Consider the following 16820-nt stretch of genomic DNA (forward strand, 5'->3'; position numbering starts at 1 on the left):
ATATTTTGAGTGTGGAATAAGAGAGTTTTATGGACTCAGTGGATACCAGGCAACCAACTTAACTGTTTTGAGATGCAGATAATTATAATTCTCTTCTCTTTAAATGTCAGTTTGGGCCCTGACATAGCTTTAAGTGACTATTAATACTGAGTTTCTTCTTTTTTTTTTTTTTTTTTTTGAGGTGGAGGTTTTCTCTTGTTTCCCAGGCTGGAGTGCAATGGCGCGATCTCGGCTCACCACAACCTCCGCCTCCTGGGTTCAGGCAATTCTCCTGCCTCAGCCTCCTGAGTAGCTGGGATTACAGGCACACGCCACCATGCCCAGCTAATTTTTTTTGTAATTTTTTAGTAGAGACGGGGTTTCACCATGTTGACCAGGATGGTCTCGATCTCTTGACCTCGTGATCCACCCACCTCGGCCTCCCAAAGTGCTGGGATTACAGGCTTGAGCCACCGCGCCCGGCCAATACTGAGTTTCTTTTATAGAACCCTTGGGAGCTATCCAGCTTATTTGAGCCTCTGTGTTTGCTTCAGATATACAATGAAATGTGATCTGCAGAACTTTCGAACTCCATGAACAAAATTGAAGTCTAAAGTAGTCCAAGGTTACTCAAAGTCACCTTCTTCAGCATTTACTAATATATGCCTATACAGATAGATGAAGGCTGTACTTTCTGGTTCTCAACCCATGCGGTACTTTGCTTTTGCTTGTCTCCTCTCTTACCTGTGATCACTGTGCCCAAATTGGCTGATCTATTGTTATTTCCCACAAATAACATATTCCTTTATTTCCTACAATTGTTATTTCATACAGATGTTGTGTTTGACACTTTTACCTGTTAAGAAATAAAATGAACAGTAACTAGGAAGAAAATTGTCGCTTCCACTTTACTTTATCCTCAGCCTGATACTAATCAACTTCTCTTAAAATTAGGGGGAAAATATGAATATTAAGGTGAGAGAATACTAAATTTTGCCATTCAAATTTCAAAAGTTTTTGTCATCTTAAAGTAAGTTAACAATATTTAAGTCTGATTTTCACTTAATTTCAGAAGTCAGCATTCTTTCTGGATAAATCTAGGGCATTTAAAGTGACATCCAAGATAAAACCTTTAATTGATTTTTGCTGTAATCTGCCTCAGTAGTCTGACTCTTTTCCATACACTTCAAAGCAGATAAACCTAAGAATCAACTAGAGCCATCTGTTCTTAATTCTACCCCTTAAGCCTACATGTAGCTCATTTGTGGCTTCTACTTCTGTGATAACTTCTCTGTTCTATTTTTTTCTGTGCATAGCTATCATTTTCCTATTCAAGCATATTTATTTGGTCACAGGTAGATACTTTAGCCCCACATTCAGATGCAGTTTAAACTTTTCAGTTTTATTTCCCATCATTCCTATGCTTTAGAATATTCAGGAATTATATACTAAATATACCGTGTACTTGTTTCTCCTCTGCATTTAGCTCACACTGTTTTCACCATTTTCAGTTGTCTTATAGTATGGTGAACTCCGTGTTAAGAGAGTCCTGGCTGAGCCCTTTGCACTCATGCCATTGCACTCCAGCCTGAGCAACCCGAGTGAAACTCTGTCTCAAAAACAAACAAAAAAACAAAAAAGAATCCTGGCTGGCCATACACAGCAGCTCACACCTAAACTCCCAGCACTTTGGGAGACCGTGCTGGAAGGATCCCTTGAGCCCAGGAGTTGAAGACCAGCCTGAGCAACTTAGGGAGACCCTGTCTCTAAAGGAAGAAAGGGAGGGAGAGAGAGGGAGGAAAGGAAAGGAAAGGAAGGGAAAGGGAAAGGGAAAGGGAAAGGGAAGGAAGGGAAGGGAAGGGAAAGGGAAAGGAAAGGAAAGGAAGGGAAAGGAAGGGAAAGAAAAGGAAAGGGGGCCAGGCACAGTGGCTCACGCCTGTAATTCCAGCACTTTGGGAGGCCAAGGCGGGTGGATCACCAGGTCAGGCGTTCAAGACCAGCCTGGTCAACATGGTGAAACCCCATCTCTACTAAAAATACAGAAAATTAGCCGGGCATGGTGGCAGGCTTCATGCTTTTCGTATTATACAGATGGTATCATACTATATGATACACTGTCCTGAAGCTTTTTTTTTTTGAAGTGGACTCTCACTCCGTCGCCCAGACTGGAGTGCAGTGGCATCATCTCAGCTCATTGCAACCTCCACCTCCTGAGTTCAAGTGATTCTCCTGCCTCAGCCTCCCAAGTAGCAGAGATTACTGGCTCATGCCACCTCGTTTGGCTAATTTTTGTATTTTTAGTAGAGATAGAGTTTCACTCTGTTGGCCAGGCTGGTCTTGAACTCCTGACTTCAAGTGATCCACCTGCCTCAGCCTCCCAAAGTGCTGGGATTATAGGTGTGAGCCACCACGCCTGGCCTGAGACTTTTTATATGTCCTACATTCTAGATAGCTTTTCTGATTGATCTGTGGTTGAGTTATATTTTGTAAACTATAACTCCTGACCTCAGGTGATCCGCCCACCTCTGCCTCCCAAAGTGCTGGGATTACAGGCATAAGCCACCATGGCCAGCCTGCCCAGCTAATTTTTAATTTTTTTGCAGAGAAGGGGGTCTCACTATGTTGCCCAGGCAAGTCTCGAACTCCTGGCCTCGAGTGATCCTCCTACCTCAGCCTTCCAAAGTACAGGGATTACAGGCTTGAAGCACCATGCCCAGCCAGTTTGTGGTATTTTTAACCATGGAAATTCAACTTTTTATATGCTTGTTTTCTAACCTCCTTGGTTGGTATGTGTTTCGTAAGGGCCAGGTCTGCATTATATTCATCATTATAAATAATGATTCTTCCTTATCTAGCATGGTGCACTTATATAGATGATCAGTAAATAATAGTTTAGCTCTCCTGAAGCTGTAGGAAGAAAACCTCTTCTCCCTTCAGTCATTTTATAAAAGTTAAATAAGTTGAAAGTGACCAATCACAGGAGTTTCGGCAGTGATAGTTCAGTACCTTAAACAAACAACAAGAAAACCTGCATTTTTCACCTACTTATTTTGATCAGTTACATTGAATTAAAAGTCCTTGTAGGCCGGGCGCGGTGGCTCAAGCCTGTAATCCCAGCACTTTGGGAGGCCGAGGCGGGTGGATCACGAGGTCAAGAGATCGAGACCATCCTGGTCAACGTCTTGAAACCCCGCCTCTACTAAAATTACAAAAAATTAGCTGGGCATGGTGGTGCGTGCCTGTAATCCCAGCTACTCAGGAGGCTGAGGCAGGAGAATTGCCTGAACCCAGGAGGCGGAGGTTGCGGTGAGCCGAGATCGCGCCATTGCACTCCAGCCTGGGTAACAAAAGCGAAACTCCGTCTCAAAAAAAAAAAAAAGAGTCCTTGTAATGATCAGGAAGATGTTTAACAGGCTAAGTTAACCACTGCAAATGTAATGGGCAAGCGATGTTCAAATTTCTTAATGTAACTTTAAAGCAGTCCTCATACAAAAAGAGAAATAACCAGTTAAGGAAAACTAAAAGAACTTTCTTAAGTAATCATGATCCTGTTTAAGTATATAATCTATCAAACTATTAGTTAATCGTAGAAGGAAAAGGACTTTTCTCCCCTTACCCCCCCCTTTCTATTAGAGTGAATCAGATATAATCATGATTGTGTCAAAAGTTCAAAAGGGAAAATGGAAGGTAAAATGAGCTGAATTGGCACTCTTCTCTCAACATTGTACCTGTAAGCTTGATATGTTGTTTCAGAGATTAACTTTATAGACTTCCGTACCCAGAAGTATGAAAATTCTTAGGGGACTCTTTTCACAAGCTTGATCTTAACATATTGAATAAAGAGAGCAGTTAATCCCCTTTGTAAAGTAATTTGAGAGGAGGGAATTCAGAATGTAAAATCTCACCTGCAGAAAACACTCAACTCTGTAAAGGCCTTTCTATCTTTAGACACTTACAAAGACTTAATATTTTAATGCGGAAGGGTGAACTTGGTTAAAAAGCCAATAGGTGAAATCAGAGAGAAATAATCCAGTGCTTTCTTTCTGGGAATTATCATTCTGCTCTCCAGGGGACCTAATTTTATTCCCTGTGGGGAATGAGAATACCCTCTGTACAACAAGCCAGCATCTTTAAATACAAGCTTGACTTTTAGTATAATAAGAGTCTTGTTAGGTGCAATTTTTTCTTTAGTCATTAATACAATGAACAAATGTTGTGGTTACCTGGGAAAGAAAATTCAAGTGCTTTTAAATCTCTTGTGAGATTTGGTTTCATGCTTGAAACCTATACACTGTTATGCCCAATAGCATCTGTTGAAAATTCTAAGCTGTAAGGTATACAACATAGAGAAGTTAATACACTTAGGAAAAAATTGAGACCACTACAAAATTGATTTAAGGTCCCAAATAAAAAGCTTTTCTTGTGCTGAATGACAGCTATTTACCGGTGGCATTGAGCTTAACAAATAAGTAGAATTTTCTTAGGAGTGAATATTACAAGATGATGCCCCTGTATACACAGTAGGATGCCAGTCTTTCCTTCAGGTAGCACTTAACTTTTTTCTTCCAGTTGTAAAACATTTTGCAGTTCTATGCAAATTCTGTGCTAATTAAAGTCTGAATTATAGATAGAATGTAATCTAAGAGTATATAGTGTTGAGTAGTATTTTTGGTAGGGTATGGCATTAGTTATTTTGTAGGTCATTTCTGTCTCCTACAAACTTCAATATTATGCACATTTTAAAATCTTTCTGGCTGAGCACAGTGGCTCATACCCATAATCCCAGCACTTTGGGAGTCTAATACGGATGGATTGCTTGTACTCAGGAGTTCAAGACCAGCCTGAGCAATATGGTGAAACCCTGTCTCTACCAAAAGTACAAAAATTAGCCAGGTGTGATGGCATATGCCTGTAGTCTGAGCTACACAGGGAATTGAGGTGGGAGGAGTCACTTGAGCCAGCCATGATCATGCCACTGCTCTCCAGCCTTAGTTACAGAGTGAGACCCTGTCTCAAATAAAATAAAATCTTTCTTTTTTTTGGAGAGAGTGTCTTGCTTGTTGCCCATGCCAGGGTGAATGGTACAATCATGGTTCACTGCAGTTCCCGAACTCCTGACTGGGATCGAAAGATCCTGCCACTCCAGCCTCCCAAGTAGTTAGGACTACAAGCACAAGCCACCATACCCAATAAATTTATGTTTTGTAGAGGTGGAATCTTTCTTATGTTTACCAGGCTGGTAACTCTTGGCCTCAAGCAATCCTCCCACTTCAGCTTCCCAAAGCACTAGGATTACAGGCATGAGCCACCATGCCTGGCCTAAAATCTATTCTTAATGATAAAATACTGATCTCATATCAGTATTAGTCTTTAGTCATACCACTCCTAATAGTTCATTTATTTAGTCATACCACTCCTAATAGTCTTTAGTCATAAACCGCTTTTTTATTTTTTGGATTTGGTAACATATTTTTTCTTTTTCTTTTGTTTTTTTGTTTTTTGTTTTTTGGGTTTTTTTGAGTCAGAGTTGTACTCTGTTGCCCAGGTTGGAGTACAATGGCACAACCTTTGGCTCAGTGCAACTTCCACCTCCCAGGTTCAAGGAATTCTCCTGCCTCAGCCTCCCGAGTAGCTGGGATTACAGGTGCCCACCACCACACCTGGCTAATTTTTGTATTTTTAGTAGAGACAGGGTTTCACCATATTGACCAGGCTGGTCTCGAATTCCTGAACTCATGATCCGCTTGCCTTGGCTTCCCAAAGTGCTGAGATTACAGGCAGGAGCCACTGTGCCCAGCGTAGCATATTTTTTCTTTAAAGGGGATCCAGTAAAAGATAATAGAAATCTTTCGGCCGGGCGCGGTGGCTCAAGCCTGTAATCCCAGCACTTTGGGAGGCCGAGGCGGGTGGATCACGAGGTCAAGAGATCGAGACCCTCCTGGTCAACATGGTGAAACCCCGTCTCTACTAAAAATACAAAAAATTAGCTGGGCATGGTGACGCGTGCCTGTAATCCCAGCTACTCAGGAGGCTGAGGCAGGAGAATTGCCTGAACCCAGGAGGCGGAGGTTGCGGTGAGCCGAGATCGCACCATTTCACTCCAGCCTGGGTAACAAGAGCGAAACTCCGTCCCCAAAAAAAAAAAAAAAAAAGAAATCTTTCTTCTTTTTTTAATTTAGAAGCTGACTGAAGTGGCAACAAGTAGTCTTTGCAATCTTGTAAAGAACAAAGTCTCCAGAAATTTTCTTACATTCCAGTGTAACCTCAAAGTACTGAGTGTTATTTATGTTTTCATTTCTTAAACTTGCCCTCTGCCTTTAAAGTTCTGGGTTGATGAGCCTGATCTGTCTAGTATGAGTTAACTTCTTACTAGCAGTAAGGGCACAGACATTGCATGCAGCACTTTGCCTGCTCTTTTTGTCATGTTTTAGAAGGTTATTAAGAATAATGTTTTACGTGTGCCTTTTATTATGCAAGATCTAATCTACTCCTCATAACAAAAGGTTTTGTTTTCATTTAAAAGTAGGTGAGTGAGTCAGCACAGTGTCGTGACCCTGCAGTCCCAGCTACTCGGCAGGCTAAGGTGAAAGGATTGCTGGAGCCTTGGAGTTTAAAATCCAGCCTGGGCAATGTAATGACACTGTGCTCTAGGGGAAGAAAAAGAATTTCTACATCAATAGGCAGTGATAGGCATTGAGACATAAGTTGGGATTTTGCTATAATAAGTGAGCACCAAGAAAATAAAATTTTAGAAATTAAAAGGTGTAAGGTATCTTTCCACTATGAGGACTATTTGCTGAGGTACTAGGTAAGCTGGAGGATAGTCAAGAGCTAGCCTTTTTTCACCCCTGCTTAGTTGACATTTTTAAAACTCACTGAAATAATTTTAAAATGACCTACATTTATGCAAATAACCTCAGGCAGAATGACCTCCAAAAGCCTGCAGGCAAAGGTACATTTTAAAAGTTGTATTCTTGTGTAAATAACATACTTTTAAAGAGCTAGTGGGCCAGGCAGTGGCTCAGGCCTGTAAGCCTAGCACTTTGGGAGGCCAAGGCTGGTGGATCACTTGAGGTCAGGAGTTTGAGACCAGCCTGGGCAACTTGGTGAAACCCCGCCTCTACTAAAAATACAAAAAAAATTAGCCAGGCGTGGTGGCGGATACCTGTAATCCCACCTACTCAGGAGGCTGAGGCAGGAGAATCACTTGAACCCAGGAGGCGGAGGTTGCAGTGAGCTGAGATCGCACCACTGCATTCCAGCCTGGGTGACAGAGCAAGACTCTGCCTCAAAAAAAAAGAACTAGCGAAGTTTTATGTTGTTATGGATAAAAGGCCATCTTTAAAATGTCTTGATTTCAGCTGGGCACAGTGGCTCACACCTGTAATCCCAGCACTTTGGGAGGCCAAGGCAGGTAGTCAGGAATTCAAGACCAACCTGGCCAACGTGGTGAAATCCCGTCTCTACAAAAAGATAAAAATTAGCTGGGCATGATGGCGGGTGCCTATATTCCCAGCTACTCTAGAGGCTGAGGGAGAAGGATCACTTAAACCCAGGAGGAGGAGGTTGCAGTGAGTTGAGATCATGCTATTGCTCTCTAGCCTGGGTGACAGAGCGAAACCCTATCTCAAAAAAAAAAAAAGTTACGATTTCTTTTGTTAAGGGAATCAACCTTGCCATGTCATCAAGTTGCGAGCCTAGATCCCCCATTCCCCCATTATTTTGTAGTTTCCTTAATGTGCCCAATTTAGGAGTAACTTTTTTTGTTTCAGACAAATCTTCCTATTTTCAAGCTGAAAGAATCTACTGTTAGAAGAAGATACAGTGACTTTGAATGGCTGCGAAGTGAATTAGAAAGAGAGAGCAAGGTAAGAATGATTTGTAATTCAACTTGAAAGCAAAACCTTCCAAGTTTTAATGCTTAATACTTCTCAGGAAAGTGATCTTGAATAAAATGGGTACAAGCAAATATGATTTTTTAAAAATAGTTCGATGTCATTTTATAGAGGAAGACTCTAATTTTTTCCTTGCAACTCTTTCTCTTGTCTACTTTGGCCCAGTCAAGGTCTTTGCTGACTCATACTTGAATAACACTTCTTAGAACCTTCTTCTATTACTTCCTTCCTTTCCCTCATCGTTCTATTTCATCTTCCCGTCTCCACACACTTTGCCAAGTTTCTCTTCCTCAATACATTTTATAAATGTCAGTGTATTCCCAATTTTGTTTTACTGACACGTTGTTTTTTTTATCACACATATGTTCGTGTAACGTAAGTTTCATAAAACAGTAATGACCTCACTGTTTGATATGTGATATTCTTCATAAGATTTGCATTTATTGATCCACTAATTGGTTGCTGACTGCAATTTAAAAACGTTGTTACATGCCTCATCTTCTCTTGGAAGAGAATTTGGTAGCTTTGGCTTCAAAATAAATTAAAGCAAGGTCTCACTCTGATGTCTCTCATTTCAGCCCTACCCTCAGAATGACATCTGAGGCAAGGAGTCATGGAAAGGCATGGAGTGCTCAGAATGATGAAAAGTTATTTTGTGACTAGAAAGTAGGTAGAAAGAAGTGGGTATGGTAGGAGTCCTAAACTAGATGAAGGCTAGTTTGGACTCATCTCCCAAGTTTAAATTGAACGTTTTCCTTCTATTTCTAGCTTAAGATAAAAGTGGCTGGATATGAGCACAACATACGCAAATCATAGCATTCCAACAAAACTGTAATGGAGGCTAGGCATGGTGGCTCATTCCTGTAATCCCAGTACTTTGGTAGGCTGAGGCAGGAGGACCTCTTGAGCCCAGGAGTTCAAGACCAGCTTGGGCAACATAGTGAGGCCCCATCTCTTCCAAAATTTTTAAATATGAATAAAACTAGAAGTACAAAATTCATTTTAAGAAAGCTCTAAAACTTTACTGAAAGACAAAAGAAGACCTAAATAAAGAGGGGCCGGGTGCAGTGGCTTACATCTATAATCTCAGCACTTTGGGAGGCCAGCATGGGTGGATCACTTGAGCCCAGGAGTTTGAGACCACCCTGGACAACATGCGAAACCCCATCACTACCAAAAATACAAAAATTAGCCAGGCATGGTGACACGCACCTATAGCCTCAGCACTCAGGGGGCTGAGGCAAGAAGATCACTTGAGCTTAGCAGGCATTGAGCTACAGTGTCGACACCGGACTCCGGCATGGGCACCAGAACCAGACCCTGTCTCAAAAAAGAAAAGGGTAATACTGTATTCCTTGTCTGGAATATTTTTGCTTTTAAAGATTTATTTATTTTACAGACATTTTAGAGAGCTCATTCTTTGTGTTCTAAGCGTTACAGGTATAGCTGTGAACAAATTAAGGTCCCCTCTTTTATAGTGCTTATATCCTATTAGGTAAATTGGAGTGGGGGCTGAAGAAAAGGCAGGAAAAATATAGTAAAATATATAGATGTTAGACGGGAAGCTCTAAAAAAAAAAATTAAGGGGAGTAGGAAGTGCCAGAGGAGCCACTCTCATATAGAGCACAAGGGGAAGGCCTCACTCATAGGTGACATATTAGCAGAGACATGCATGAAATACAGGGTATTTTCTAACTTATTTATAAATTCATAAGTTTCTAGTAGAAATTTCAGTAGAGCTGTCTATAAACTTGCAGATTTATATATGAGCTTTAGAATCAGAATTTAAAAAATTTAGGTCACTCAAGAATGACCAAAAAAAGTATATAGTGGGCAGCAGGTATTTGTCATGCCAGACATCAAAGCATATCTTAAGGCTATAGTAATTCAAACAATGTGGTATAGTCATATGGCACTTACTGATGAGAATACATTCTAAGAAATGCATCCTTAGGCGATTTCATTGTTTGTGCAAACATCACAGGGTGCACTCACACAAACCCAGGTGGTATAGTCCACTACATACCTAGGCTATATGGTATGCCTATTGCTCCTAGACTACAAGCCTATCCAGCATGTTACTGTACTCAATGCTATAGGCAGTTTAACACAGTGGGAAACATTTGTGCATCTAAACATAGAAAAGATACAGTAAAAAATACAGCGTGGAAGATTTTTTAAATGGTACAGATGTATAGGGCACTTACCATAAATGGAGCTTGCAGGATTAGAAGTTCTTCTGGGTGAGTCAGTGAGCACATGGTGAGTGCATGTGAATGAAAACATAAATAACACTCAGTACTTTGAGGTTACACTGGAATGTAAGAAAATTTATGTAGGCCTCGGCTATTATGTGAATTTGTGACTTAATTTTTAACAAAAAAAGTTAAGAAAAATTAAACTGTGTTACATTCCAATAATCTAAATTAGTGGAATGAGAGATTTTCTCTTTAAGAGAAAAACTTAAAGAGTAAGAATATAAAGAACATATTTTTGTGCAGCTGTTCAATATGTTTGTGTTTTAAGCTAAGTGTTATTACAAGAGTCAAAAAGTTAAAAAAGTAAAAAGTTGAAAAAGCTAAGGTTAATTTATTATTGAAGAAAAATATTTTATAAATTTATAAATTATAAATTTCAATGTAATGTTTATAAAGCCTACAGTAATAAACAGTGATATCCTAGGTCAAGACACTTCTAGGCGATAGGAATTTTTCACCTCCATTATAATCTTATGGCACCACCATTATTATCTTACGTGGTTCATCTCTGAAGAAAACACTGTTATGCCGTATATATTGCTTTAGGTTGGGCAAATAGATTAATGGAATGTAATAGAGTTTAGACGTTGACCCATGTATTTATAGGGATTTTAGTTCATAACAAAAATAACATTGTCATTAAGTGGGAAGGGAATTCAGCAAATGGAATTGAAATCTTTGTCTGTTAGGGAATAAAGATTTATAACTCACTATATACAAATGACAGATGGTTAGGAAATTGACTGATTGATTAATTGATTGACAGAGTCTTGCTCTGTTGCCCAGGCTGGAATACAGTGGCATGTCATAGCATACTATAACATCCTCCAACTCCTGGTCTCAAGTGATTCTCCTGCCTCAGCCTCCCAAGTAGCTGGAATTACAGGCATAAGCCACTGTGTCCAGCTAATTTAAAAAATTTTTTTAATAAGGATGGGGTTTTACTATGTTGCCCAGGCTGGTCTTGAACTCCTGGACTCAAGTAATCCTCCTGCCTTGGCCTCCCAAAGTGCCAGGTGTGGTAGCACACCATGAGCCTGTAGTGTCCCAGCTATTCAGGAGGCTGATAAAGGAGGATCACCTGAGTCTAGGGAAGTTGTGACTGCAGTGAGCCATGATCATATCATGGCACTCCAGCCTGAGAAACAGAGCAAGACCCCATCTCAAGAAAGAAAATGCACAAGAAAGCGCCCCAATACAAAAATTATCTGATTCTCAGTAGTGCCAGGGTAGAGAAACCAAACTAATCTTTGACATAGCTAGATGCTGTTTAATCAAAACAAGTATTTTGAGCTCCAGAATAACCTTTTTTTTTTTTTTTGAGACAGAGTCTGGCTCTTGTTGCCTAGGCTGGAGTGCAATGGTGCAGTCTTGGCTCACTGCAAGCTCCGTCTCCTGAGTTCAAGAGATTCTCCTGCCTCAGCCTCTCAAGTAGCTAGGATTACAAGCATGTACCACCAGGCCCCCCTAATTTTGTATTTTTTAGTAGAGATGGGGTTTCACCATGTTGGTCAGGCTGGTCTGAAACTTCCGACCTCAGGTGATCTGCCTGCCTTGGCCTCCCAAAGTGTTGGGATTACAGACATGAGCCACTGTGCCCAGCCAGAATAACATTTTTAAAAATTTGTTTTACTTTTTGAAGACGAGATCTCGCTGTCAGATACTTTTAGTTTGTTTAAATGATATGAAATGTTATCATTTCATTTAAACTTTTTTATTGGCTGGAGTGCAGCGATGTGATCTTAGCTCACTGCAGTCCCGAACTCCTGGACTCAAGCCATCCTCCCACATTCGCTTCCTAAGTAGCTGGGACTACAAGATCACACCACCATACCCAGATAAGTTTTTTTATTTTTGTAAACATGTACCCAGGCTTGTGTTGAACTCCTGGCGTCAAGCAGCCCTCCCGCCTGCCTCGGCCTCCCAGAGTGTGGGGATTACAGTTGTGAGCCACTGTACCTGGCCCAGAATAATATTTGAGCTTCAGTTAACTCCCAGAAGGGAGAGATCAGCAGGAGTTGACCCTTGGTTAGGCTTTGAAAGGGACAATTTAGGATCTTCCTATAGTGTGGGAAGGAAGAAATAAGAAGTCTTTGGGAAAAGACAGCAGGATAGGGCATTTGGGAGAAAGTTGACTTATTTCTCAATTTAGGAAACAGAAGAGTGACAACTAGAGTTATTGATATTTTGTCTTCACCTCAAACACAAGTAGGAAAGGCTATATGCAGATGGTAAGAGGTTGAAGAAACCAGAATTCTTATCTAACCATGGTGCAGTGGGAACATTGTTAACATTTCTTCATTTAATTGAGAGTTGATTTTGATCTCTGCAGTGTGCATTGCAATAAGGCATTGCCTTCTCCAAGTGGCATCACAAGTGTCTGAGGGGCATGGTAATCTTTATTTCAGTATTGTGAGTGTTCTCTTTGTATACCTGTGCTTTGATAAGGCCGAGAAAAATGACATAAGCTGTGGGTCCTGCCTTTGAGTTGAGGAGCTTTTGTCTGATGGGCTATTCTGCATTTGTCTTCAAAACATTTGGTCTTTTTTCAGTGTATTTTTTGCTCTTTTATATTTCAACTAGTTTGACCGGGTAATGGCTTTTATAGTGAGAACATGCCTTGTCTTCATGTTGTGCTCTATAAATTTTCACAACCCAGGCAGCATGATCAAGAACTTTCTGTCTTCATGTTTTAGGTTGTAGTTCCCCCGCTCCCTGGGAAAGCGTTTTTGCGTCAGCTTCCTTTTAGAGGCGATGATGGAATATTTGATGACAATTTTATTGAGGAAAGAAAACAAGGGCTGGAGCAGTTTATAAACAAGTAAGTGCTTCCTATTCCTCAAAGTGTAGGAATGAAGTATGTTTTGAGACTACTTTAAGTGACTACTATAGTTTAGATGTTAAGCTAAACTGCACTGTTGCCTTTTCTTTTAGCCATTTCCTGACTTTTCATATCATTTAAACAAAGTAAAAGTATCTGACAAGTTGAATATCTTGTGATAAATATTAACACATTTGAGTGATTGAAATGAACATCTTCGTGTTGACCTAAGTTTTGTATTTGTTTTTCTTGGTTAATTTATGCAAATTACATTTAAAATTACAGCATTTAAAAAACACAGTTTTACTTATGATTCTGATTTACAGTATGTTCTAGCATGAACAATAAAACTTACAATATATTTGCAATCATCTTGTTTGATTGCAGATGGAGATATTATCAGCATGTCTTGTATAAAGGTGCATGTTTTTAATTTTCATGGTAAAATGTATTCTTTTGAAAATGTTAAGAAGACTTAGGATTGTTTCTCTTTTACTTTAGAAACTCTTGATAAGCTCAAACCAGTATTTTTAGCTTTTCATTTTATTCCCATTTGAAATACAGCTATTTTGTAAAGTAATAGAAAGCCAAAGTGATAGAAAGATTTATGCCAAGAAAGACCTCACTGTAATTGTGCATTGGTCTTAAGCTAGAAGAAGTAAACCAAATCCTACAGAATATGGTAATGTGAGCTTACACTTTAAATTTTATCTAGTGATTTGAAGATCCATGAGTGGTAAACAGAAGAGAAAGGGTTACAAAAAGGCCTTGGTTATCTACTGTAGCACTCAGTCTTTATTGTCTATGGACCTGTTTTCCTTTTGGAGAAGGCAGTACTATATTAGATTTTTTTTTTTTTTTTTTTTTGAGACAAAGTCTTGCTCTGTCGCCCAGGCTGGAGAGCAGTGGCTCAGTCTCCGCTTCCCAGGTTCAAGTGATTCTTGTGCCTCAGCCACCTGAGTAGTTGGGATTACAGGTGCACACCACCATGTCTGGGTTATTTTTGTGTGTTTAGTAGAGACAGGGTTTCACCATGTTGGCCAGGCTAATCTTGAACTCCTGACCTCAAGTGATCTGTCTGCCTTGGTCTCCCAAAGTGCTGGGATTACAAATATGAGCCACCTTGCCTGGCCTATATTAGATGGTTTTTAATTCTGAAATAGGAATCTGGTAGCCCAGTCTGGTTTTAAGCAGGCAGAAACAAACAAAATACCTGGATATTTGTGCCTGTTTTTTTTTTTTAACTATTTGGGACTTTGTTGAACTTCATTGTATTTCTGACACCAATCCTGTATCTTCTCCTCTTTAAAATAGATTCTGTCCAGGTGCAGTGGCTCACGCCTGTAATCCCAACACTTTGGGAAGCCAAGGCAAGCAGATCACTTGAAGTCGGGAGTTCCAAGATCAGCCTGGCCAACATGGCAAAACCCTTTCTCTACTAAAAATACAAAAATTAGTGGGATTTGGTGGTGCACGCCTGTAGTCTCAGCTACTCAGGAGTCTGAGGCAGGAGAAGCACTTGAACCTGGGACTCAGAGGTTGCAGTGAACTGAGATCACACCACTGCACTCTAGCCTAGGTGACAGAGCAACACTTTGTCTTAAAAAGATTCTTAGGATCCATTGACATGTTTCACTTTTAACATTAAAATTCACTTAAGTTTCTTATGAAAACACCAGCTAATATGTAAAGAAGCTAACTGGGGACATGTGCCACAAGCATTGAAAAGTTTGGATTAAATGTTTTCTAAATTACAGTTGTGAACCAAACAAAAGAACATATACCATTAGTTGATAGTGCATAGCTTTATGGACAGCCCAGAATGATACTTATTAGTAAATTGTACATGCTTCTTGGCTGGGCATGGTGGGTCTTGCCTATAATCTCAACACTTTAGGCAGCTGAGGTGGGCCGATTACTTGAGGTCAGGGGTTTGAGACCAACCTGACCAACATGGTGAAATCCCGTCTCCAGTAGAAAGATAAAAATTAGCTGGGCATGGTGGCATACGCCTGTAGTCCCAGCTACTTAGGGGGCTGAGGCACCAAATCACTTGAACCCGGGAGGCAGAGGTTGCTGTGGGCCAAGATCGGCCATTGCATTCCAGCCTGGGTGACAGAGCGAGACTCCATCTCAAAAATAATAACATGCTTGTTTTGCTGTTGTTGCCCAGGCTGGTGTGCAGTGGCACGATCTCAGCTCACAGCAACCTATTTTGAGCTCCAGAATAACCTTTTTTGAAATGGAGCCTGGCTCTTGTTGCCTAGCCTGGAGTGCAATGGTGCAATCTTGGCTCACTGCAAGCTCCGTCTCTTGGGTTCAAGTGACTCTCCTGCCTCAGCCTCCCAAGTAGCTGGGATTACAGGCATGAGCCACCACACCTGGCTAATTTTGTATTTTTAATAGAGACAGGGTTTCTCCATGTTGGTCAGGCTGGTCTCAAACTCCCAACTGCAGGTGATCCACCTGTCTTGGCCTCCCAAAGTGCTGGAATTACAGGCATGAGCCACCTCGCCCAGCCTATACATGCTTCTTAACCTTAAAATGTGTGTTTTGAACTCCTCCCCTTGTATAAAATGTTGGACTAAATTTATATTTTTTATTCTCAGGGTGGCTGGTCATCCTCTGGCACAGAATGAACGTTGTCTTCACATGTTTTTACAAGATGAAATAATAGATAAAAGCTATACTCCATCTAAAATAAGACATGCCTGAAATTTGGCAAGAAGGGGCAAAAACGTGACTATTAATGATTGATATGCACCAGTGAAGAAGTTCTAACTTTTAGCATGCTGCTCAGAAACTGGTATAACATGCCTTCAGTATACTAACACTCATGCTCGGTTTTGTTTTGGCAGTTGACAAGAAGTTAATTTGCTTTAGTGAAAATCCCTCATTCCAGCCTTTCTATATGAATAGCTCTTTCTTGCTGTTTTAATGTGGTGCACACTATAGCCTCACAAACCTGTTATTCCAATGTAATCTGCAGTGTCCTAACTAAAGTTGCTGGCTTGGTCTTATTTGCACAGTTTTTGTGTCTTCTTTGCTTCTTGCATTTGATTAACTAGAATATTTCTCTTTCCCCCTTTTAATGTGTCTGTGTCACTTGACCTAATTTATGTGTAGGAGCACTACACCATTGGTTTCCGATACTGCACGCATAAGATACATATTTGTGTGCAGAAGGTATCTTCCTTCGGGCTTGCAATACCCTTCACATGGAAGATTAATGAGGGAAATCTTTATATTCTGTATAAAAACAAAATCAAATTTATATACTAAAATCATTTGTCTAAAAATTTAAGTTGTTTTCAAATAAAAATTAAAATGCATTTCTGATATGCACTGATTGTGTTGCCTCCAGCCTTTCTTTGCTCTCTCTGAGTGACTACTTAAGTCACTTGTTGAGACGGATTATTTACTGATTATATACTTTTCATTCCTGTAACTCCATTCCCTTTAAACAGTGGTGATATCAAATATACCTCCACGCATTGAATGGGGTATTTTCAACAACAATAAAAATGATATACTAAAAAATATATTCCTTAAGACTTACTGAATCATTTTGAAGCACTTTTTGTATTTGAAAAATGCTTTATAATCTCAAGTCATTTATTAAAAGGACTTTTAAAGATAAGTCAATACCATTCCTCCTATTTTTCAGAATAATTTTTTTCCTAGTTAAACTGAGTGACTTGTTTAAACAAACTTAGCAAGGGTATAATAACTCTCCTTAGTCAGCAGCTTTCTGCTTTCTCTTTAATTTGGTTTGGGGTAGTAGGCACACTTTATCCACTTTAAAAGAAGGGCACAATCTTCTAGCCTGACCTGTAAAAATAAGAGACCGTGACTTCTTGCTGCCTA

General features: G+C 40.1%; 1 protein-coding gene across 2 annotated transcripts in view; it reads left to right on the forward strand.

Moving 5' to 3' along the window:
• The window catches only part of SNX3 (sorting nexin 3), a 45131-nt gene extending 28538 nt beyond the window's left edge, over positions 1-16593 (forward strand). Inside the window, exons 2-4 of one of the 2 annotated variants that reach the window (XM_032275103.1) lie at positions 7752-7847; positions 12829-12953; positions 15563-16593. In XM_032275103.1, the coding sequence (XP_032130994.1) occupies positions 7752-7847; positions 12829-12953; positions 15563-15668 (327 nt within the window). In that variant the 3' untranslated portion in view covers positions 15669-16593. Of the gene's footprint in view, positions 1-7751; positions 7848-8453; positions 8678-12828; positions 12954-15562 lie in introns of those variants that run through there. The other variant, XM_032275104.1, reaches the window with a different exon arrangement.
• Positions 16594-16820: the final 227 nt, after the last annotated feature.

The sequence above is a fragment of the Sapajus apella genome, unplaced genomic scaffold (genome assembly GCF_009761245.1).
Source record: "Sapajus apella isolate SASKATOON/1434 unplaced genomic scaffold, GSC_monkey_1.0 scaffold6, whole genome shotgun sequence".
Lineage (NCBI taxonomy): Eukaryota > Metazoa > Chordata > Mammalia > Primates > Cebidae > Sapajus > Sapajus apella.